Consider the following 25,731-nt stretch of genomic DNA (forward strand, 5'->3'; position numbering starts at 1 on the left):
TTGATAACCCAGGGATAACCCATTGATAACTTATAGATGGCTCATTGATAACCCGTGGATCACTCATTGATAAACCATGGATCACACATTATTAACCCATGGATAAATCTTTGATAACCCATGGATAACTCATAAATAACCCATGGATCACTCATTGATAACCCATGGATCACACATGGATAACTCATAAATAACCCATGGATCACTTATTGATGATCCACGGATAATTCATAGATAACCCACTGATAACTCATTGATAACTCATCAATAACCCATGGATCACTCATGGATCAGTCATTGATAACCCATGGATCACACATTAACAACACATGGATAACTCACAGATAACCCATGGATCACTCATGGATCACTCATTGATAACCCATTGATAACACATTGACAACCTGTGGCTAACTCACTGATAACGCATGAATAACTCATGAATAACTCATGGAAACTTCAACCCCAGTCGCTCCCCATCACTTCCCAAAATTCCCTCACCATTCCCACTCCATTCCCAGATCATTCCCACTCCATTCCCGCTATTCCCGCACCTGCCTGGCCAGCAGGGCTGGCTCCATTGGCTCGTGTCGCCTCTGGCCGATGGCGATGCCCAGCACCACGGTGTGGATAGCGCAGGGCGTGAGCAGCAGGATCCTGGCCATTGATCACTCATTGATAACCCAGGGATAACCCATTGATAACTTATGGATCACTCACTGATAACCCATGGATCACTCATTGATAACCCATGGATCACTCATTGATAACCCATGGATTACTCATAGATCACTCATTGATAACCCACAGATAACTCATGGATCACTCATTGATAACCCATGAATCACTCATTGATAATGTATGAATCACTCATAGATCACTCATTTATAACTCATGGATCACTTATTGATAACCCATGGATAATACATTGATAACTCATCAATAAGCCATGGATCACTCATTGATAACCCACGGATCACTCATGGATCAGTCATTGATAAACCATGGATCACATATTAATAACCCATGGATAACTCTTTGATAACTCATAAATCACTCATGGATCACACATTGATAACCCATGGATAACTCATTGATAACCCACTGATAACACATTGATAACTCAAGGATAACCCATGGATAACCCATGGATAACTCACAGATCACTCATTGATAACCTGCGGCTAACTCACTGATAACGTATGAATAACTCATGGATAACTCATGGAAACTTCAACCACAGTCACTCCCCATCACTTCCCAAAATTCCCACTCCATTCCCATATCATTCCCACTCCATTCCCGCTGAATTCCCGCTATTCCCGCACCTGCCTGGCCAGCACGGCTGGCTCCATTGGCTCGTGTCGCCTCTGCCCGATGGCGATGCCCAGCACCACGGTGTGGATCCTGGCCATTGATCACTCATTGATAACCCAGGGATAACCCATTGATAACTTATAGATCCCTCATTGATAACCCATGGATCACTCATGGATCATTCATTGATAACCCATGGATAACACATTGATAACTCATAAATTACCCATTGATCACTTATTGATGATCCACAAGTAACTCATAGATAACCCATGGATAACTCATTGATCACTCATCAATAACCCATGGATCACTCATGGATCAGTCATTGATAACCCATGGATCACTCATTGATAACTCAAGGATAACCTGTGGATAACTCATGAATAACTCACAGATAACTCATGGAAACTTCAACCACAGCTGCTCCCCATCACTCCCTGCCATTCCCAGATCATTCCCACTGCATTCCCACTCTATTCCCACTCTATTCCCGCTGCATTCCCGCTATTCCCAGATCATTCCCACTGCATTCCCAGACCATTCCCGCACCTGCCTGGCCAGCACGGCTGGCTCCATTGGCTCGTGTCGCCTCTGGCCGATGGCGATGCCCAGCACCACGGTGTGGATGGCACAGGACCTGAGCAGCAGGAGCCTGGCCATTGATCACTCATTGATAACCCAGGGATAACTCATTGATAACCCAGGGATAACCCATTGATAACTTATAGATGGCTCATTGATAACCCGTGGATCACTCATTGATAAACCATGGATCACACATTATTAACCCATGGATAAATCTTTGATAACCCACGGATAACTCATAAATCACTCATGGATCACTTATTGATAACCCATGGATCACACATTGATAACTCATAAATAATCCATGGATCACTTATTGATAACCCACAGATAACTCATGGATCACTCATTGATAACCCATGAATCACTCATTGATAATGTATGAATCACTCATAGATCACTCATTTATAACACATGGATCTCACATTGATAACCCATGGATAATACATTGATAACTCATCAATAAGCCATGGATCACTCATTGATAACCCATGGATCACTCATGGATCAGTCATTGATAAACCATGGATCACACATTAATAACCCAGGAATAACTCTTTGATAACTCATAAATAACCCATGGATCACACATTGATAACCCATGGATAACTCATTGATAACCCACTGATAACACATTGATAACTCAAGGATAATCCATGGATAACCCACGGATAACTCACAGATCACTCATTGATAACCTGTGGCTAACTCATTGATAACACGTGAATAACTCATGAATAACTCATGGAAACTTCACCTGCAGCTGCTCCCCATCACTTCCCAAAATTCCCGCTCCATTCCCAGATGATTCCCACACCATTCCCAGATGATTCCCACTCCATTCCCGCTATTCCCGCACCTGCCTGGCCAGCACGGCTGGCTCCATCGGCTCGTGTCGCCTCTGCCCGATGGCGATGCCCAGCACCACGGTGTGGATGGCGCAGGCCGCGGCGGTCAGCAGCAGGATCCTGGCCAGGCGCAGCGGCAGCGTCAGGAAGAAGGCGAAGGCGAAGAACGCCTGCCACCCCACCGTGTCCACCGCCTCGGGAAAAGCCCGAAACTCCAACCCCAGGTACCCCCAGAGCTGCGCCACGATCAGCGCCCACAGCACGCACGGCAGGAATTTCCGGGCCAGCCGCTCGGGGAGCAGCCGCGATTTCAGCAGGAAGAACAGCGAGCCGTTCGCCGCCAGCCCGGCCAGCGCCGCCAGCGCCAGCGGCAGCTTCTCCAGCCGGGAAAAGCCGGGAGCGCACATCCCCAGCACGTAGCAATCGAACAGCGCGGCGAAAGCCACCAGCACGGGCAGCGTCTCGTGGCGCTGGCGGCGGAAATAGGTCTGGTAGAGTTTTTCCAGCGACTCGGGGGCGAAGGAGAAGCGGCGGGAGCGCGGCAGGCACGGGCAGAGCCCCGAGCGGCGGCGCGCCGGAGATTCCCGGGACTGGCGGATCCCGGCGCGCTCGGGATCCGAGGGGAAGCTGGCGGAATAGTCGGCGGAGTACTCGGCGGAGAACTCGGGCTCGGAGAAGGCGCGGTTCCGCGGCATCCTGCCGGGAGCGGCTTTTCCCGCGGGGATGCTCAGCCCGTCCCGCCGCGCCGCATTCCCGTTTTTCCGGCCGGCGGGATCCCGGGAGAACGGCGGGATGGAGGATTGCGGGTTGGGCAGGGAGTCCAGGCTGCTTCCCGGCCGCTTCCCGCCTCCTTCCCGGCGGCTTTTCCCGGCGCTTTCCCAGCTTTCCCGGCTCGGCTGGGAGATGTCGCGATGCCTGCCCGCTCCTCCTTCCCGAGATGCCTTTTTCCCGGCGGGATTCGGGAATTCCGAATGGGATTCGGGGATGCGATCCTGAGCCCGGCGGCGCTTCCCGCCCCGAGCATCCTCTTCCCGCCGGGAATTCCCGTGGAAAAGGTCGGGATGGGAGGAGGGAGAGCGGGAAGGGAATTTCCCGGGAATGGCTCCTCCTCCTCCTCCTCCCGGAACCGCCGCGCTGCCGGGAATGTGGGGGGAGAAGAAAAAAATTGGGAAGCGGCGGAGATTCCTGATGGAATTTGGGAATTCCTCATCGTCTTCCTCATCCTCATCCGGATCCATGGGAATGCGGGAATGCTGGAATTCCAGGAGTTTATCCCATTCCAACCGGACACTTCCCGCTATCCCAGGAGGATCCAAATCCATCCTGGGAATTCCCAGGGATCCAGGAATATCCGGGAATTCCAGCCCAGCCGGGAATTCCTTCCCAAATCCCAAGCAATCTCCCCTTTCCCAGGGAATTCCCTCCATTCCCAGCTCTCCCAGCCTGAGGTTGGATCCATCCTGGGAAGGAATTTCGGGATCGAGGAGCTTCCCTGGGAATCTCGGCACTCCAGCAAGGATCTCCCTGCCCTTTGCCATCAACTGGGAGCTGGGAACATCCCAAAATTATTTTCTCAATTTCCAGGAATATCCCAAAATTATTTTTCCCATTTTTTCAGGAAGATTGCAAAAATATTTTTCCCATTTTCAGGAAGATCCCAAAATTATTTTTCCCATTTTTTCAGACACATCCCAAAAATATTTTCTCCATTTCCAGGAACATTCCAAAATTATTTCTCCCATTTTTTCAGGGAGATCCCAAAATTATTTCCCCCATATTTTCAGGAATATCCCAAAAATATTTTTCCCATATTTTCAGGAATATCCCAAAATTATTTTTCCCATTTCCAGGAATATCCCAAAATTATTTTTCCCATTTCTTCAGCAAGATTGCAAAATTATTTTTCCCATTTTTTCAGACACATCCCAAAAATGTTTTCTCCATTTCCAGGAACATTCCAAAATTATTTCTCCTGGGAATTTTTTCAGGAACATCCCAAAATTATTTTTCCCATTTCCTTCCATCAATTGGAGCTGGGAACATCCCAAAAATATTTTTCTCATTTTTTCAGGAAGATCCCAAAATTATTTTTCCCATTTTCAGGAACATCCCAAAATTATCTTTCCCATTTCTGGGAATATCCCGAAATTATTTTTCCCATTTTTTCAGGAAGATCCCAAAATTATTTTTCCCATTTTCAGGAATATCCCAAAATTATTTTTCCCATTTCCGGGAATATCCAAAAAATACTTTTCCCATTTTTTTCCATAAATTCAGAATTGGGAATATCCCAAAAAAAAGTCACAGGGTGACCTGGGAATGCTGAGCTTTCCCAAGGAAATTTTTGGGATAATTCCTGGAATTTTTTGGGATAATTCCCGGATATTTCTGGGATAATTCCCAGGATTTTAGGGTCGAGAATTCCCAGGAGTTCATCTCACCAGTTCCCTCCCAGTTCCATAATTTCCTTCGAGTTTTCCTTGGGAATTTTTGGGGAAATTCCCGGAATTTTCACGATAATTCCCGGGATTTTCAGGCTCAGAATTCCATCAAAATCCCTCCGGATTTATTCCCAATCTCCTCGATCCCAAAATTCCGGAATAATTCGGGATCCATGGATTTCAATCCCATCCCATTCCCACAATTCCCACATTCCCAGATATCCAACTCGGAGCTGCTTTTCCAAGGAATTCTTCACAATTCCCAACCCCAGGAAAGGATTTTTCCTTGGAATTTCACCTTCACGCCTCACAGAAATCCTGGAATCTTCCCGGGAAATCCCGGAATTCCAGGAGGGAAAATTCCAGAGTTTTACCGTCGCGGATTTCTCCCTGGAAAAGTCACTTTTCCCACAAAAAATCTGGGATTTGGGATCCTGAGGAATTCCCGGATTTCCGGCCGATCCGATCCCGGCGGGAATTCCCAGGATTTTTCCCCCAATCCCAAAAAATCCCAACCGCCGCCGTTCCCGCGGAATTTCCCGGGAAAAAGGGAAGGAAATCCACCCAGAATTCCCTGTTTTCCGAAGGGGATTTATTGTACAAAACCCGCCGGGATTTGGGGAAATCCTGGAGAATCCATGGAAAAAAACGGGAAAAATATCCCAAAATTATGGGAAAATTGGGTTGGGATTCAGGGAATTTGGGAATTCGGGAATGGGAAAATCCCGGGAAGCGTTTTGGGTTTGGAATTTTGGGATGGAGGGAATTCTGCAGTGGGATTGTTGTCATTCCTCTGTGGAAAAATAAAAAAAAAACAGGAAAAAACCAAAAAAAACTGGAAAAAAAAACCTGGAAAAAACAAAAAAAAAACCACTGGAAAAAAAAAAACCTGAAAAACCTGAAAAAAAAACTGAAAAACAAAACTGGGAAAAACCAGAAAAACAAAAAAAAACTGGGGGAGAAAAAAACCTGAACCCCAAAAAACCTGAAAAAACAAAAACCTGAAAAAACCCAAACCTGAAAACCAAACCTGAAAAACAAACAAAACTGAAAAACAAAACTGAAAACAAAAAACCTGAAAACCAAAACCTGAAAACCAAAAACCTGAAAACCAAAACCTGGAAACAAAAACCTGGAAACAAAAAAACTGAAAACCCTGGAAACAAAAAAACCTGGAAAACAAAACCTGAAACAAACAAAAAAACGGAAAAAACCTGGAAAAACAAACAAAAAAAAAACTGGAAAAAAAGGGATTTAAGGAGTTTTCTGTGCTGGGAATGCTGGGAGAATTCCAGGGAATTCCAGGATTGGGGAAAACCAGGAATTTCAGCTCCAATTCCAGCGGAATTTTCCAGATGGAAAAAGTGGAAAAACGTCAATATTTGGGAATATTTCCACCTTGGAAAGGAGGAAATTCCCAACTGGAATTTTATCCCGTTTTATCCTCACTTCCCAGAAATCTTGGGAAGAGCCCAAAGATCCTGGATTTCCCTGGATTTTCCATGGATTTTCCCGGATTTTCCTGGATTTTCCTGAATTTCCATGGATTTTCCTGGGATTTTCCCAGAATTTTCCAGGATTTCCATGGATTTTCTTGGATTTCCCAGGATTTTCCAAGATTTTCCAGGATTTCCCTGCGATTTTCCCAGAATTTTCCTGGATTTCCATGGATTTTCCTGGATTTTCCAAGATTTTCCAGGATTTTCCCAGAATTTTCTGGGATTTCCATGGATTTTCCTGGAATTTTCCTGGAATTTTCCAGGATTTCCAATCTCTGGATGTTGCCGGAAAGGGAAAAAGAGGAATTTGGGATTCATTCCTATTCCAAGGGGGAAAACAAAATCCATGGAAAAGGTGGGAAAATCCCCCGAATTTTGGGAAAAATCCCCCAAAATTTGGGAAAATCCCAAAAAATTTTGGGAAAATCCCCAAAAATTTAGGGAAAATCCCCAAAAATTTGGGAAAAATCCCTAAAAATTTTGGGAAAAATCCCTAAAAATTTTGGGAAAAATCCCACATTCCCGGCGGGATGAGAGTTGGGAATATTTCCTGGATTGGGAAAGGGAAAGGAAACGATTGGAGAAGGGAAAAAATTCCATAAATAATTCCATAAATAATTCCATAAATAGTTCCATCAATAATTCCAGAAATATCCATCAATAATTCCAGAAATATCCAGAAATAATTCCAGAAATATCCATAAATAATTCCAGAAATATCCAGAAATTCCAGAAATATCCAGAAATTCCCTCAGGGCTGCAGCTTTTCCTGGAAATTCCAAAATTTTTCCTGGAATTCTGAAGCTTCTCCTGGAATTCCGAAACTTTTTCCTGGAATTTTTAAGCTTTTCCCGGAATTCCAAAGCTTTTCCCAGAATTCCAAAGCTTTTCCTGGAATTCTGAAGCTTTTCCTGGGAATTCTGAAAATTTTCCCAGAATTCCGAAGCTTTTTCACAGAATTTTGAGGCTTTTCCCGGAATTCTGAAGGTTTTTCCTGCAATTCCAAAGCTTTTCCTGGAATTCTGAAGCTTTTTCCCAGAAATTCTGAAGCTTTTCCTGGAATTCTGAAAATTTTCCCAGAATTCTGAAGCTTTTTCCTGGAATTTCAACGCTTTTTCCTGGAATTCTGAAGCTTTTTCACAGAATTTTGAAGCTTTTCCTGGAATTCCAAAGCTTTTCCTGGGAATTTTGAAAATTTTCCTGGAATTCTGAAGCTTTTTCCTGGAATTCCAAATCTTTTCCCAGGAATTCTGAAAATTTTCCCAGAATTCCAAAGCTTTTCCCTACAATTCTGAAGCTCTTTCCCAGAATTTGAAGCTTTTCCCGGAATTCCAAAGCTTTTTCCTGGAATTTTTAAGCTTTTTCCCGGAATTCCGAAGCTTTTCCCGGGAATCCAAATCCATCCCAGCTCGCTGGGAAAATCCTGGAATTCCATCTTGGGAATTTCCCCAATTCCCACAGATCGGGAGAAACTTCCAGTCCTGATCCCAAAACTGGGAATAATCCTCTGGAAAATTGGGAATAAACCCTGGAAAACCAGGAAAAACCCTCCAGAAAACTGGGAATGATCCCTGGAAAACTGGGAATGCCACAGAAATCTGGGAATTCCGTGGAAAACTGGGAATCACCACCCAGAAAACCAGGAATGACTCCTGGAAAAACTGGGAAAATCCTCTGGAAAACTGGGAAAATCCTCTGGAAAAACTGGGAAAATCCTCTGGAAAACCGGGAATGCCACAGAAATCTGGGAATTCCATGGAAAACCACCCGGAAAACTGGGAATGACCCTCGGATTTCCAGGAATGCCACAGAAAATGAGGAATTCTGTGGGAAATTTTCAGGGAAAACCTGGAATGACCCCTGGGAAAAGTGGGAATGATCCTCTGGAAAACTGGGAATGACTGCCCAGAAAACTGGGAATGACTCCTGGGAAAACTGGGAATGCCACAGAAATCTGGGAATTCCATGGAAAACTGGGAATGACCAACCAGGAAACTGGGAATGACTCCTTGGAAAACTGGGAAGGAGCCCTGGAAAACCAGGAATGTTATGGAAAACCGGGAACAACTCCTAGGAAAAGTGGGAATAACCCCTTGAAAATCTGGGAATGCCATGGAAATCTGGGAATTCCGTGGAAATCCGGGAATTTTGGGAATTCCAGGAACGCCTCAGCCTCACTCTCCTCTTTCCCATCCCAATCCACATCCAATCCCAAGGGAAGAACAACCAGAGGAGCACAGGGAGGTTGTTGGGAATGGCTGGGAAAATCCGGGAAAATCTGGGAATTTTGGGAATTCTGGGAACACTTCAGCCTTGCTCTCCCTTCTCATCCCAATCTTCATCCAATCCCAAGGGAAGAACCACCAAAGGAGCACAGTGAGGTTGTTGGGAATGGCTGGGAAAATATGGGAAAATCCAGGAATTTTGGGAATTTTGGGAATTCCGGGAACTCCCTTCCCATCCCAATCCACATCCAATCCCAAGGGAAGAACAACCAGAGGAGCACAGTGAGGTTGTTGGGAATGGCTGGGAAAATATGGGAAAATCCGGGAAAATCCAAGAATTTTGGGAATTTTGGGAAATCCGGGAATTTTGGGAATTCCAGGGACGCCTCAGCCTCGCTCTCTCCCATCCCAATCCACATCCAATCCCAAGGGAAGAACAACCAAAGGAGCAGAGTGGTGATAATTGGAAACAGCTGGGAAAATCTGAGAATTTTGGGAATTTTGGGAATTTTACGAATTCCAGGAATTTTGGGAATTCCAGGAACGCCTCAGCCTCGCTCTCTCCCTTTCCCATCCCAATCCACATCCAATCCCAAGGGAAGAACAACCACAGGAGCACAGTGAGGTTGTTGGGAATGGCTGGGAAAATCCGGGAAAATCCAGGAAAATCCAGGAAAATCCGGGAATTTCAGGAATTCTGGGAATTCTGGGAACGCTTCAGCCCAGCTCTCCAATCCCAAAGGAAGAACAGCCAGAGGAGCACAGTGAGGTCGTTGGGAATGGCTGGGAAAATCTGGGAAAATCCGGGAAAATCCAGGAATTTTGGGAATTCTGGGAATTTTGGGAATTCTGGAAACGCCTCAGCCCAGCTCTCCAATCCCAAGGGAAGAACAACCAAAGGAGCACAGTGAGATCGTTGGGAACGGCTGGGAAAATCTGGGAAAATCCAGGAAAATCCGGGAAAATCCAGGAAAATCTGGGAAAATCCAGGAAAATCCGGGAAAATCCAGGAAAATCCGGGAAAATCCGGGAATTTCGGGAATTCCGGGGCTGTTTTCCCGGGAATTGCCTATTTGATGTTCTTGAGCAGGGCGGTTCTGGCGTTCACCACGGCCTTGAAAGCATCCTCACTGCCCGGAGCCACGCACTTGTCAGGGTGCAGCAGCACCGCCAGCCGCCGGTACGCCTTCGTCACCTCCTCCCTGGGGAGAAATTAAATTAGTTAATTAAATTAATAAAATAAAATAAATTAAATTAAATATAAAATAAACCGGTACGCCTTCGTCACCTCCTCCCTGCGGGAAATTCATTAAATTAGTTAATTAGTTAATTAATAAAATAAAATTAAATTAAATAAACCGGTACGCCTTCGTCACCTCCTCCCTGAAAATAATTAAATAAAACTAATTAATTAATACAATTAATGAAATAAAATTAAATTACATAAAATAAACCGGTACGCCTTCGTCACCTCCTCCCTGCAAGGAATAATTAAATAAAACTAATTAATTAATACAATTAATGAAATAAAATTAAATTAAATAAACCGGTACACCTTCGTCACCTCCTCCCTGCAAGGAATAATTAAATTAGTTAATTAGTTAATTAATTAAATTAAATTAAATAAACCGGTACGCCTTCGTCACCTCCTCCCTGGGAATAATTAATTAAATAAAATTAATTAGTTAATAAAATTAAATTAAATTAAATAAACCGGTACGCCTTCGTCACCTCCTCCCTGAAAATAATTAAATAAAATTAGTTAATTAAATTAATTAAATCAAATATAAAATATAAAATAAAATAAACCGGTACGCCTTCGTCACCTCCTCCCTGCGGGGAAATTCATTAAATTAGTTAATTAGTTAATTAATAAAATTAAATTAAATAAAATAAACCAGTACGCCTTCGTCACCTCCTCCCTAAATATATAAAATAAAATTAATTAAATTAATAAATTAAATAAATTAAATTAAATATAAAATAAACCGGTACGCCTTCATCACCTCCTCCCTGCAGGGAAATTCATTAAATAAAATTAATTAGTTAATAAAATTAAATAAAATAAACCGGTACGCCTTTGTCACCTCCTCCCTGCAGGGAAATTAATTAATTTAATTAGTTAATTAATAAAATTAAATTACATAAAATAAACCGGTACGCCTTCGTCACCTCCTCCCTGGGGATTAATTAAATTAATTAGTTAATTAAATTAATTAAATTATATAAAATATAAAATAAACTGGTACGCCTTCGTCACCTCCTCCCTGCGGGGAAATTAAATTAGTTAATTAAATTAATTAAATTAAATATAAAATATAAAATAAAATAAACCGGTACGCCTTCGTCACCTCCTCCCTGCGGGGAAATTAATTAAATTAGTTAATTAATTAAATCAAATATAAAATATAAAATAAAATAAACAGGTACGCCTTCGTCACCTCCTCCCTGCGGGGAAATTAATTAAATTAGTTAATTAATTAAATTAAATATAAAATATAAAATAAAATAAACCGGTACGCCTTCGTCACCTCCTCCCTGCGGGGAAATTCATTAAATATAATTAATTAGTTAATTAATAAAATTAAATTAAATTAAATAAACCGGTACGCCTTCGTCACCTCCTCCCTGCGGATTAATTAAATTAATTAGTTAATTAAATTAATTAAATTATATCAAATATAAAATAAACCGGTACGCCTTCGTCACCTTCTCCCTGAAAGTTAATTAAATATAATTAATTAGTTAATTAAATTAAATATAATCCCACAGAATCCCCAATTTCCCATCAGCTCACCTGGTGGCTCTGGGTTTGATGCCCAGCATGTCCCCAACCCAATCCCACATTTCCAATCCCACATTCCCAATCCCAATCCCACATTTCCAATCCCACATTCCCAATCCCAATCCCACATTTCCAATCCCACATTCCCAATCCCACTTTGCCCAATCCCACTTTGCCCAATCCCACATTCCCACCCCAATCCCACATTCCCAATTCCCGCAGAATTCCCAATTCCCTCTCGGCTCACCTGGTGGCTCCGGGTTTGACCCCCAGCATGTCCCCAACCCAATCCCACATTCCCAATCCCCAATCCCACATTTCCCATTCCAATCAGACATTTCCCAATCCCAAATTCCCATTTCCACATTTCCCAATCCCGTATTTCCAATCCCACATTTCCCATTCCAGTCCCACATTCCCAATCCCACATTCCCATTTCCCAATCCCACATTTCCCACCCCAATCCCTCATTCCCATTCCCAACCCCACATTCCCAAATTCCCGCAGAATTCCCAATCCCACATCACCTGGCGGCTCCGGGTTTGACGCCCAGCATGTCCCACATTCCCAAATTCCCAAATTCCCAATCCCACATCAGCTCCTCACCTGGTGGCTCCGGGCTTCACCCCCAGCATGTCCCACATTCCCAACCCCACATTCCCAATCCCAAATTCCCAATCCCACACCACCTGGTGGCTCCGGGTTTGACGCCCAGCATGTCCCACATTCCCAATCCCACATTCCCAATCCCAATCCCATTCCCAATCCCACATTTCCCATTCCAATCCCATATTTCCCAATCCCTCATTCCCATTCCCAACCCCACATTCCCAAATTCCCGCGGAATTCCCAATTTCCCATTGGCCCCTCACCTGGTGGCTCCGGGTTTGACCCCCAGCATGTCCCACATTCCCAAATTCCCAAATTCCCAAATTCCCAATCCCACATCACCTGGTGGCTCCGGGTTTGACGCCCAGCATGTCCCAGCTGTCCTTGCTGCCGCGGATCCGGCGGATGGCGTCGGCCTGTTCCCGCGTGAAGCTGACCGCGGCGCTGCCCGCCGGCCGCTTCCCGCCGTTGTCACACAGGTCCACGATGGCCGAGTAGAACGTCTGGGAGCGCCGGGAGTGGGGGAAGAATTAGTTGGGAATATTCTTGATTTGGGGGATTTGGGGATGCTGGAGAGATTGGGATTTGGGGGTTTCTGGGTGATTCTGGAAATCGTGGAGCGAATTCCCACGGGAAAATCCTGAAAATCCCGGGAACATCCCAATTCCCGCAAGAAATTCCTGAAAATCCCAGAGACTATTCCCACAGAAAAATCCTGAAAATCCCAGAGCCAATTCCCGCCGTTGTCACACAGGTCCACGATGGCCGAGTAGAACGTCTGGGAGCGCTGGGAACGCCGACCGGGAAGGGATCGGAATGGGGAGAGAATTATTTGGGAATATTCCTGATTTGGGGGATTTGGGGATGTTGGAGGGATTGGGATTTTGGGGTTTTCTGGGTGATCCCGAAAATCCCGGAGACAATTCCCACCGTTGTCACACAGATCAACGATGGCCGAGTAGAACGTCTGGGAGCACCGGGAGTGGGGGAAAAATTATTTGGGAATATTGCAAATAATGTTCCCAATTGGAGTTTGGAATTGGGGTTTTGGGGTTTTCTGGGTGATCCTGAAAATCCTGCAGACAATTCCTGTGGGAAAATCCCAATTCCCGTGGGAAATTCCTGAAAATCCCAGAGCCAATTCCCACAGGAAAATCCTGAAAATCCTGCAGACAATTCCCACGGGAAAATCCCAGTGATCATGGGAAAAATCCCAATTCCCGCGGGAAAATCCCAAAAATCCCGGAGACAATTCCCGCCGTTGTCACACAGGTCCACGATGGCCGAGTAGAACGTCTGGGAACACCAGGAGTGGGGGGAATTATTCGGGAATATTCCGAATAATGTTCCCAATTGGAATTTGGAATTGGGATTTTGGTGTTTTCTGGGTGATTCCGGAAATCCCGGAGACAATTCCTGTGGGAAAATCCCAATTCCCATGGGAAAATACTGAAAATCCCAGAGCCAATTCCCACAGGAGAATCCCAAAAATCCTGCAGACAATTCCCATGGGAAAATCCCGAAAATCTCAGTCTATTCCCGCGGGAAAATCCTGAAAATCCCACAGTCAATTCCCATGGAAAAATCCTGAAAATCCTGGAGCCAATTCCTACGGGAAAATCCCAATGATCTTGGGAAAATCCCAATTCCCGCGGGAAAATCCTGAAAATCCTGGAACCGATTCCCATGGGAAAATCCCAGTGATCCTGGGAAAATCCCAATAATCCTGGAGACAATTCCCACGGGAAAATCCCAAAAATACCACAGCCAATTCCCACAGGAAAATCCTGAAAATCCTGGAGACAATTCCCATGGGAAAATCCCAATGATCCTGGGAAAATGCCAATTCCTGCAGGAAAATCCCAATGGTCCCGGGGAAATCTCAATGATCCTGGAGCCAATTCCCTCAGGATAATCACAAAATTCCCGGATCTAATTCCCACATGAAAATCCCAACAATCCCAGATCCAATTCCCACAGGAAAATCCCAAAATTCTTGCAGAATCCCCATTCCCTCGGGAAAATCCCAAAATTCCTGGAGCCAATTCCGAGTCCTTTCCCGAAACAATCCCAATAATCTTGGATCCAATTCCCCTAGGAAAATCCCAACAATCCCAGATCCAATTCCCTCTGGATAATCCCAAAATTCCTGGAGCCCCATTCCCATCTGGAATTCCCATTCCCAGAATTCCCGGAATTCCCACCTGGAACATCTCCTGCATTCCCTCCCCGCTCTGCACTGAGGTTTCTCAGTAGAGAAATCCTTCACTCTCATCCATCCCACATTCCCAAATTCCCAAAGAATTCCCAGCATTCCACACTCCCATCCCTTGCTGGAATCCCAACATTCCCGGTCAGAATTCCCGGAATTCCCGGTTGGAATTCCCACCTGGAACATCTCCTGCATTCCCTCCCTGCTCTGCAATGAGGTTTCCCAGTACAGGAATCCCTGACTCTCATCCATCCCACATTCCCAAATCCCAAATCCCAGGGAATTTCCGGCCAGAATTCCCATTCCCATTCCCAGAATTCTCGGCTGGAATTCCCAACTGGAACATCTCCTGCATTCCCTCCCTGCTCTGGGGATTCCAGTAAAGGAATCTTTGACTCTCATCCATCCCACATTCCCAATTCCCAAAGAATTCCCAGCATTCCACACTCCCATCCCTCGCTGGAATCCCAACATTCCCGGTCAGAATTCCCGGAATTCCCGGTTGGAATTCCCACCTGGAACATCTCCTGCATTCCCTCCCTGCTCTGCGCTGAGGTTTCCCAGTAGAGGAATCCCTGACTCTCATCCATCTCACATTCCCAAATCCCAAATCCCAGGGAATTCCCATTCCCAGAATTCCAGGAATTCCCTGAATTCCCACCTGGAACATCTCCTGCATTCCCTCCCTGCTCTGCGCTGAGGTTTCCCAGTAGAGAAATCCCTGACTCTCATCCATCTCACATTCCCAAATCCCAAATCCCAGGGAATTCCCGGCCAGAATTCCCATTCCCATTCCCAGAATTCCCGGAATTCCTAGCCGGAATTCCCACCTGGAACATCTCCTGGATCCCTTCCCCGCTCTGGGCGGAGGTTTCCCAGTAGAGGAAGCCGCGGCTCTCGGCCCAAAGCCGCCCCTCGCTCTCGTCAACCACGCGCAGCTTCCCGGCGTCGATCTGATCCCAAAAAACAGGGAAAACAGGGAAAATGGGGATGGGGATGGAGGTGATCCCAGGAAAACAGGGAAAATGGGAATGGGGATGGAGGTGATCCTGGGAAAATGGGGAAAACGGGAATGGAAGTGATCTTGCGAAAATGGGAATTGGGGTGGAGCTGATCCTGGGAAAACATGGATAATGGGGATGGAGGTGATCCCGAAAAAATGGGGATGGGGGTGGAGCTGATCCTGGGAAAATGGGAAAATAGGGAAAATGGGGATGATCCTGGGAAAATAGGGGAAATGGGAATGGGGATGGAGATGATCCCAGAAAACAGGGAAAACAGGAATGGGGACGGAGGTGATCCCGAAAAACGGGGAAAATGGGAATGGGGATGGAAGTGATCCTGGAAAAATATGGATAATGGGAATGGGGTGGAGCTGATCCCGGGAAAATATGGATAATGGGGATGGGGATGGAGGTGATCCAGGAAAATGGGAATAGGAATGGGGATGGAAGTGATCCCACAACAATCAGAACAATCCCAACAATCCCAAATCCAACTCCCCCAGGAAAATCCCAACAATCCCAAATTCAATTTCAAATCCAATTCCTAACCTTTCAATCCCAACAATCCCAGATCCATTCCCAGACCCAATCCCAGGCCGATCCCGCCGGGAATCCCGCCGGGAATCCGCACCTTGTTGGCGCACACGACGAACACGACGTTCTCCATGCTCCCGTGAGGTCCCAGCTCCTGCTTCATCCCAACATTCCCAGATCCAATTCCCAGGACAATCCCAACATTCCCAGACCCAATCCCAGGCCGATCCCGTCCCGAATCCCGCCGGGAATCCGCACCTTGTTGGCGCACACCACGAACACGACGTTCTCCATGCTGCCGTGAGGTCCCAGCTCCTGCTCCATCCCAACGATCCCAGATCCAAACCCCCCAAAATAATCCCAACATTCCCAGATCCAACTCCCAGGACAATCCCAGATCCAATCCCAGACCCATTCCCAGGCCGATCCCGTCCCGAATCCCGCCGGGAATCCGCACCTTGTTGGCGCACACCACGAACACGACGTTCTCCATGTTCCCGTGAGGTCCCATCCCAGCTCCTGCTCCATCCCAATGATCCCAGATCCAAATCCCCCAAAATAATCCCAACATTCCCAGATCCAACTCCCAGGACAATCCCAACATTCCCAGACCCATTCCCAGGCCGATCCTGCCGGGAATCCCGCCGGGAATGCCCACCTTGTTGGCGCACACCACGAACACGACGTTCTCCATGCTGCCGTGAGGTCCCATCCCAGCTCCTGCTTCATCCCAACAACCCCAGATCCAAATCCCCCAAAATAATCCCAACATTCCCAGATCCAACTCCCATGACAATCCCAAATCCAATTCCCAGGACATTCCCAGATCCCAATCCCGCCGGGAATCCGCACCTTGTTGGCGCACACCACGAACACGACGTTCTCCATGCTCCCGTGAGGTCCCAGCTCCTGCTTCATCTCGGCCAGCCAGGAATCCAGGGAGTCGAAGGATTCCTTGGATCCCACGTCGTACACCAGCAGCACGCCCTGCGTGTCCTTGTAGAACTCGTTCCGGACCTTTTCCGGAAAAATTCCGGGGGGAAAAATTGGGATTTGTGGGATGAGGTGGTTGGGAAGGGAGAAAAAGAGAAAAAACACCAAAAAATCCGGAAAAATAAAAAAAAATCCGAAAAAAGTCCATGCTAAGATCCCGAAAAATCGCTGGGATTTTGGGATGGAATTCTCTCTGGGAAAAGGGGATTGAGTTGGAATTTTGGGATGGAATTCCTGATGGGAAAGGGGAGGTTGGGGTGGGATTTTGGGATGGAAAGGGGAGATCGGGGTGGGATTTTGGGATGGAAACAGGAGATTGGGGTGGGATTTTGGGATGGAATTCCCAATGGGAAAGGGGAGATTCAGGTGGGATTTTGGGATGGAATTCCTGATGGGAAAAGGGAGATTGGGGTGGGATTTTGGGATGGAATTCCTGCTGGGAAAAAGGAGACTGAAATGGGATTTTGGGATGGAATTCCTGATGGGAAAAGGGAGATTGAGGTGGGATTTTGGGATGGAAAGGGAAGGTTGGGGTGGGATTTTGGGATGGAATTCCCAGAGAAGCTCCAGGTGCTCCTGGATTTTTGGGAATGTCCAAGGAAAGGTTGGAGCAAGGCGGGAAAACGGTCGGGAAAGGATTCCCGATTTTCCCGGGGAATTTTGGGAATTCCTGGCGGGATTTTGGGATGTACCTCGTAGAAGAAGGGATGTCCAGCCATGTCGAAGATGTTCACCTTGATCTCCCGATCCCGGATCTGCACCCTGGGAAAAACGTTGGGAATGTGGGAATTCCGGGAAATCCCTCGGGAAGAAGGGGATCTGAGAATTCCAGGAAATCCCTCGGGAAGCAGGGGATCTGAGAATTCCCACCCTGATCCCCACAGGGATTTGAACCTCTCCAGGGATGGGATTCCATTGGAAAAGGGTTTCCAGGTGGGAATGATTCCCGAAATCTAAACCTGACTGCCCTGGAAACACCTGAGGCTGTTCCATTATCCCATTTCATTCTATTCTGTTTTCATTTCCATCCCATTATCCCATTCCATCCATTCCCAATCCATTCCCATCCCATTATCCCATTATCCCATTATCCCCTTATCCCATTATCCCCTTATCCCATTATCCCCTTATCCCCTTATTCCATTATCCCATTGTCCCATCCCATTATCCCATTCCATCCCATTCCCATTCCATTCCCATCCTACTCCCATTCCATTATCCCATTCCTATTCCATCATCCCATTCCCATCCCATTATCCCATTATCCCACTATCCCATTATCCCATCCCCATTCCCATCCCATCCCGTTCCCATTCCCACTCCCATCCCATTATTCCCTTATCCCCTTATCCCATCCCATAATACCATTCCATCCCATTCCTATTCCATTCCATCCCATTATCCCATTCCTATTCCATCATCCCATCCCCATTATCCCAGTATCGCATTATCCCATTATCCCATCCCCCTTCCCATCCCATCCCATTATCCCATTCCCATTTCCATTCCCATCCCATTCCCTTCCCATTCCCATTATCCCATTTTCCCATTATCCCATTCCCATCCCATTCCCTTCCCATTCTATCCCATTCCATTTCCCTTCCCATCCCATTCACATCCCTAATCACCATTCCCAATCTCAACCCCATTCCCATCCCAATACCAATTCCATTCCCATCATATTCCCATTCCCTTCCCATCCCATTATCCCATTCCCATTCGCATGTCCATCCCATTCCCATTCCCATCCATTCCCACTCCCATCCCATTATCCCATTTCTTTTCCCATCCCATCCCATCCCATTATCCCATTCCCATCCCATCCAATCCCATTCCCATCCCATTCCATCCCAATCCCAATCCATTCCCCCTATTCCCGTTCTCATCCCATTATACCCATTATCCCCATTATTCCCATTCCCATCCCATTCCCATTCCCATTCTCCCATTATCCCAGTGTTATCCCATTATCCCATTACCCCATTCCCATCCCCATTATCCCAATCCCTCCATTCCCATTATCCCATTATCCCATTCCCATTATCCCACTATCCCATATATCCCATATATCCCACATATCCCACATATCCCATACATCCCATATATCCCATCTATCCCATATATCCCACTATCCCATCTATCCCATATATCCCATCTATCCCATATATCCCATATATCCCATATATCCCATCTATCCCATTATCCCACATATCCCATATATCCCATATCCCATCTATCCCATCTATCCCATATATCCCACTATCCCATATATCCCACATATCCCATATATCCCATATATCCCACATATCCCATATATCCCATATATCCCATATATCCCATATATCCCATCTATCCCATCTATCCCATCTATCCCATCTATCCCATATATCCCATATATCCCACATATCCCATATATCCCATATATCCCACATATCCCATATATCCCATATATCCCATATCCCATATATCCCATATATCCCATATATCCCACATATCCCATATATCCCATATATCCCACATATCCCATATATCCCATATATCCCATATCCCATATATCCCATATATCCCACATATCCCATATATCCCATCTATCCCATATATCCCATATATCCCATTATCCCATATATCCCACATATCCCACATATCCCACATATCCCATATATCCCACATATCCCATATATCCCATATATCCCATATATCCCATATATCCCATATATTCCATATATCCCACATATCCCATATATCCCACATATCCCATATATCCCATATATTCCATATATCCCACATATCCCATATATCCCATATATCCCATATATCCCATATATCCCACATATCCCATATATCCCATATATCCCATATATCCCATCTATCCCATATATCCCATATATCCTCACTTGGTGACCCCGTAGTCGATCCCGATGGTCGCCAGGTACTTGGACACGAACCTCTTCTCGCAGTAGCGCTTGATGATGCAGCTCTGCGGAAAACCCGCCAGTGCTGCTTTCCAGGGAATTCCCAACAAATCCAGGGAATTCCCAACAAATTCCCAATTCCAAACAAGTCCCAAAAAATTCCCGGGAATTCCCAACAAATTCCCAACAAATCCCAGAAATTCCAGACAATTCCCAATTCCCAACAAATTCCCAGAATTCCCAACAAATCCAGGGAATTCCCAAAAAATTCCCAATTCCAAACAATTCCCAACAAATTCCCGGGAATTCCCAACAAATGCCCAACAAATCCCAGGAATTCCCGGCAGTTCCCAGCAATTCCCAACAATTCCCGGGAATTCCCAGTAATTCCCAAAAAATTCCCAGTAATTCCCAGCAATTCACGGGAATTCCCAACAATTCCCAAAAAATTCCCGGGAATTCCCAAACAATTCCCGGGAATTCCCAACAAATTCCCGGGAATTCCCAAAAAATTCCCAACAAATCCCGGGAATTCCCTGTAATTCCCGGGAATTCCCAACAGTTCCCAGCAATTCCCAACAGTTCCTGGGAATTCTCAACAATTCCCAGGATTTCCCAGCAATTCCCAACAGTTCCCAGAAATTCCCAGCAATTCCCGACAATTCCCAACCAATTCCCAAAAATTCCCAGGAATTCCCAACAAATTCCCAATTCCCAACAAATTCCCAGAAATTCCCAGGAATTCTCAACAGTTCCCAGCAATTCCCAACAGTTCCCACAAATTCCCAACAATTCCCAGGAATTCCAAGAAATTCCCAACAATTCCCAACAAGTTCCCAGGAATTTCCAACAATTCCTGGGAATTCCCAACAGTTCCCAGCAATTCCCAGCAATTCCCAACAAATTCCTGGGAATTCTCAACAATTCCAAGGATATCCCAGGATTTCCCAGCAATTCCCAACAGTTCCCGACAGTTCCCAGCAATTCCCAACAAATTCCCAGGATTTCCTAACAATTCCCGGAAAGTAAAAAAAAATTCCCAGAAATTCCCAACAATTCCCAGGAATTCTCAGAAATTCCCAACAAATTCCCGGCAATTCCCAAAAAATTCCCGACAGTTCCCAGCAATTCTCAACAATTCCCAGGATTTCCTAACAATTCCCAGAAAGTCCAAAAAAATTCCCAGAAATTCCCAACAAATTCCCAGGAATTCTCAACAATTCCTGGGAATTCCCAACAAATTCCCAACAAATTCCTGGCAATTCCCAGCAGTTCCCAGGAATTCCCAACAATTCCCAGGAATTCCCAAAAATGCCCAACAATTCCCAGCAATTCCCAACAGTTCCTGGGAATTCCCAAAAATTCACGGGAATTCTCAACAATTCCCAGGAACTCCCAACAATTCCCAGCAATTCTCAGGAATTCCCGGGAATTCCCAGAAATTTCCAGAAATTTTCAACAATTCCCAGCAATTCCTGGGAATTCCCAACAGTTCCCAGCAATTCCCAGCAGTTCCCAAGAATTCCTGGGAATTCCCAACAAATTCCCAAAATTTCCCAGAAATTCCCAACAGTTCCCAGGAATTCCCGGCAATTCCCAATTCCCAGAAATTCCCAGGATTTCCTAAGAATTCCCAACAAATTCCCAACAATTCCCAGCTGCAGTTTTGCCCTACAGCCGCGCTAAGCCACGCCCCCTTCCCCACAGCCAATCACAACACCGCTTTCCCCGCAAACCCCGCCCCCTCACCTGTCAATCAACCCGCCCCTCACCTGTCAATCACTCCAACACCCCAGCCCAGTCCAACCGACCAATCACCGCGCAGCGCCCGCCCTCCCTCTCTCCCGATTGGCCGAGTCAGCCGTCACTCACTCCTCCCAGCCAATCGCAGCGGCTTACCTTCCCCACCTCGGCGTTGCCCATGGAGATGACTTTCACCCTCAGCGCCTTGCGCGGCTCCTTCCGCTTGGCCGCGTTGGCCTCCATGGCGGCGGGGCGGGCCCGGCCCGGGGGCGATGGCGGCTCCGGTGGCTCCGGTACCGGTTGGGCGAACGGAGAGTGAAGGGAGGAACGGAGAGAGAGAGGGAGAGAGGAGAGAAAGCGGCGCTTCCGCCTCAGCCCGCCCGCCCCGCGCGAAGTCTCGCGAGATTGGAGGGGCGGTGAAGGCAGAGCGCGAGATCTCGCGAGATTTGGGCGGCGCGGATGCTCCGCCAGGGGGCGCCACGAGCGAGGGTCACGTGTCAGTGTCATTGTCACTGTTATTGTCACTGTCACTGTCAGCTGCTCTTGTTCCCCTTTTGAGTTCCTGTTTTTGGTTCCTTTTTGCTCTCTCTGTTCCCTTTTTTCCTGGCGCTGTGCGCTTCCTGTGCCTTGGGCCACTCCCTGGCCTTTGTGCCTTGTCCCTGTCCCTTGTCCCTTGTCCCCTGTCCTTATCCCCTGTCCCTTATTCCTGTCCCCTGTCCCCTGTCCTTGTCCCTGTCCCCTGGACCGTGTCCCACCTTCTGTCCTTTGTCACTTGTCACCTGTCCCTTATTCCTTGTCTCTCTCCCCTGTCCTTTATCTTTTATCCCTGTCCCTGTCCCTTGTCCCTAATCCTTGTCCCCTGTCCCTTATCTCTGTCCCCTGTCCCCTGTCCCTTGTCCCTTATCCCTTATCCCTAATCCCTGTTCCTTGTCCCTTATCCCTTTGTCCCTTATCCCTGTCCCCTGTCCCTTATCCCCTGTCTGTTGTCCCTGTCCCTTGTCACTTATCCCCTGTCCCCTCTCCCTGTCCCATTTTCTGTCCTTTGTCACTTGTCACCTGTCCCTTATCCTTTATCCCTGTCCTTGTCTCTGTCCCTGTCCCCTTTTCCTGTCCCTGTCCCTTCTCCCTGTCCCTTTCCCCCTGTCCCTTGTCCCTTCTACCTGTCCCCTCCCATTAATCCCTTGTCCCTTCTCCCTGTCCCCATCTCCAGTCCCTAATCCTTTATCCCCTGTCCCTTGTCCCCATCTCCTGTCTCTTGTCCCTTATCCCATCCCGTTAGCCCTGTCCCTGTCCCCTGCCCCATGCCCTGATCCCAAATCCCTGTCCCTGTCCCTGTCCCCTGCCCCGTGCCCTGATCCCAAATCCCTGTCCCTGTCCCCTGCCCCATCTCCTAATCCCAAATCCCTGTCCCATTCCCTTATTCCAGTCCTGTTCCTTTATCCCTTATCCCTGTCCCTTGTCCTTGTCCCCTGTCCTTGTCCCCAAATCCCTTATCCCATTCCCTTATCCAATCCCATTTCCCAAATCCCTTATCCCAAATCCATTATCCCTGTCCCTTGTCCTTGTCCCCATCCCGTTCCCTTATTCCAGTCCTGTTCCATTATCCCAATCCCTGTCCCTGTCCTTGTCGCCTGTTCCCATCCCCTAATCCCAAATCTCTGTCCTATTCCCTTATTCCAATCCTTGTCCCTTATCCCAATCCCATTTCCTGTGCCAATCCCATTCCCTTATCCCAATCCCTTATCCCTGTCCCTGTCCTTGTCCCCTATCCAATTCCCTAATCCCAAATCCCTTTTCCCTGTCCCCTTTCCCCTGTCCTGTGTCCCTCATCCCTTATCCCGATCCCATATCCCATTCCCTTATCCCAATCCCAATCCCTTATCCCAAATCCATTATCCCAATCTCTTATCCCATTCCCTTATCCCATTCTTTTATCCCAATCCCAATACCTTATCCCATTCCCAATCCCATTCCCTTGTCCCAATCCCAATCCCAATCCCAATCCCAATCCCTTATCCCATTCCTTTATCTCTTATCCCAATCCCAATCCCATTCCCTTGTCCCAATCCCAATCCTTTATCCCATTCCTTTATCCCAATCCCAATACCTTATCCCATGCCCTTATCCCAATCCCAATCCCTTATTCCAATCCCAATACCTTATCCCATTCCCTTATCCCAATCCCAATCCCAATCCCATTCCCCTATCCCAATCCCATTCCCCAATCCCAATCCCAATCCCATTCCCTTATCCCAATCCCTTATCCCAATCCCTTATTCCAATCCCAATCCCTTATCCCATTCCCTTATCCCAATCCCAATCCCTTATCCCAATCCCAATCCCATTCCCTTGTCCCAATCCCAATCCCATTCCCTTATCCCAATCCCAATCCCATTCCCTTGTCCCAATCCCAATCCCATTCCCTTATCCCAATCCCTTATCCCATTCCCTTATCCCAATCCCAATCCCAATCCCTTATCCCAATCCCAATCCCATTCCCTTATCCCAATCCCTTATCCCATTCCCTTATCCCAATCCCAATCCCAATCCCTTATCCCAATCCCAATCCCATTCCCTTATCCCAATCCCAATCCCATTCCCTTGTCCCAATCCCAATCCCATTCCCTTATCCCAATCCCTTATCCCATTCCCTTATCCCAATCCCAATCCCAATCCCTTATCCCAATCCCAATCCCAATCCCAATCCCATTCCCTTATCCCAATCCCAATCCCATTCCCTTGTCCCAATCCCAATCCCATTCCCTTATCCCAATCCCTTATCCCATTCCCTTATCCCAATCCCTTATCCCAATCCCAATTCCAATCCCATTCCCCAATCCCATTCCCTTATCCCAATCCCTTATCCCACATCCCCTCCATGTCCACAATATCCGGATTTCCTCCTCGGATCCCAATAAAATCCTCTCCAAAACCATGGAATCTCGGAATGCTTCAGGCGGGAATGACCTTCAATCCCATAAACCCCATTCCAACCCCGACAATTCCCACAACCCCAAATCCATCCTGGGAATTCCCAGGGATCCAGGAATATCCGGGAATTCCAGCCCAGCCGGGAATTCCTTCCCAAATCCCGAGCAATCTCCCCTTTCCCAGGGAATTCCCTCCATTCCCAGCTCTCCCAGCCTGAGGTTGGATCCATCCTGGGAAGGAATTTCGGGATCGAGGAGCTTCCCTGGGAATCTCGGCACTCCAGCAAGGATCTCCCTGCCCTTGGCCAGAAATTGGAATTTTTGGGGTAATTCCCGGGATTTTTGGGATAATTTCCAGGATTTTCGGGCAGAGAATTCCCAAGACTTCACCTTCCCAGTTCCCTCTCACTTCTCTCCCAGTTCCATGATTTCCTTTGAGTTTTCTCCTGGGAATTTTTGGGGTAATTCCTGGAACTTTTGCAATGATTCCCAGGATTTTAGCACCAAGAATTCCATCCCCAAATCCCTCTGGATGGATTCCGAGTGTCCTTGATCCCAGAATCCCAGAATAATTTGGGATCCATGGAGCTTCAATCCCATCCCATTCTCAGAATTCCCACAATCCCAGGATGATCCAAATCCATCCTTGGGCATTCCCAGGGATCCAGGGGCAGCCATGGATTATCCAGGAATTCCAGCCCAGCCGGAAATTCCTTCCCAAGATCCCAAAAAATCTCCCCTTTCCCAGGGAATTCCCACATCCCATCCCATTCCCAGCCTTTCCTTCCCCTTTTTTTCCCAGGAAAACTGAGCCTGGAAAACATCCTGGATCCTTCGGAGATGTGGGAAAGGGGAGATTTCTTGGGATTTTGGGAAGGAATTCCCGGCTGGGCTGGAATTCCCGGATATTCCTGGATCTCTGGGAATTCCCAGGATGGATTTGGATCATCCTGGGATTGGGAATTGTGGGAATGGGATGGGATGGGATCGAAGCTCCTTTCCCGGGCGGAATTCCAGGATTCCGTTCCCGACCCTCGGGGATGGAAAATCGGGGTGATGGAGGAGAGGAATCCATGGAATCCATGGAAGAA

At 46.9% G+C, this 25,731-nt stretch overlaps 2 protein-coding genes across 5 annotated transcripts in view; both read right to left on the reverse strand.

Annotated features, from left to right (window-relative positions):
- Window positions 1–4,390, reverse strand: part of LOC146423940 (adenylate cyclase type 3-like) — a 34,065-nt gene extending 29,675 nt beyond the window's left edge. For 2 of the 4 annotated variants that reach the window (XM_085044188.1, XM_085044187.1), the window contains exon 1: window positions 2,765–4,387. In XM_085044188.1, the coding sequence (XP_084900314.1) occupies window positions 2,765–4,291 (1,527 nt within the window). In that variant the 5' untranslated portion in view covers window positions 4,292–4,387. Of the gene's footprint in view, window positions 1–2,764 lie in introns of all 4 variants that reach the window. The other 2 variants (XM_085044190.1, XM_085044189.1) reach the window with 2 other exon arrangements.
- A 5,406-nt stretch (window positions 4,391–9,796) lies between these two features.
- On the reverse strand, window positions 9,797–21,953 carry LOC146423941 (dnaJ homolog subfamily C member 27). The gene is made up of 7 exons (XM_085044192.1): window positions 21,867–21,953; window positions 19,950–20,032; window positions 17,748–17,817; window positions 16,915–17,079; window positions 15,355–15,477; window positions 12,655–12,815; window positions 9,797–10,120 (listed from the first exon to the last, which is right to left on the reverse strand). The coding sequence occupies exons 1-7, from the start codon at window positions 21,951–21,953 to the stop codon at window positions 9,988–9,990; spliced, it is 822 nt and encodes a 273-aa protein (XP_084900318.1). The 3' UTR covers window positions 9,797–9,987.
- Window positions 21,954–25,731: the final 3,778 nt, after the last annotated feature.

Source organism: Lichenostomus cassidix, unplaced genomic scaffold (assembly GCF_008360975.1).
Source record: "Lichenostomus cassidix isolate B80296 unplaced genomic scaffold, HeHo_3.0 HiC_scaffold_529, whole genome shotgun sequence".
NCBI classification, from domain to species: Eukaryota; Metazoa; Chordata; class Aves; order Passeriformes; family Meliphagidae; genus Lichenostomus; species Lichenostomus cassidix.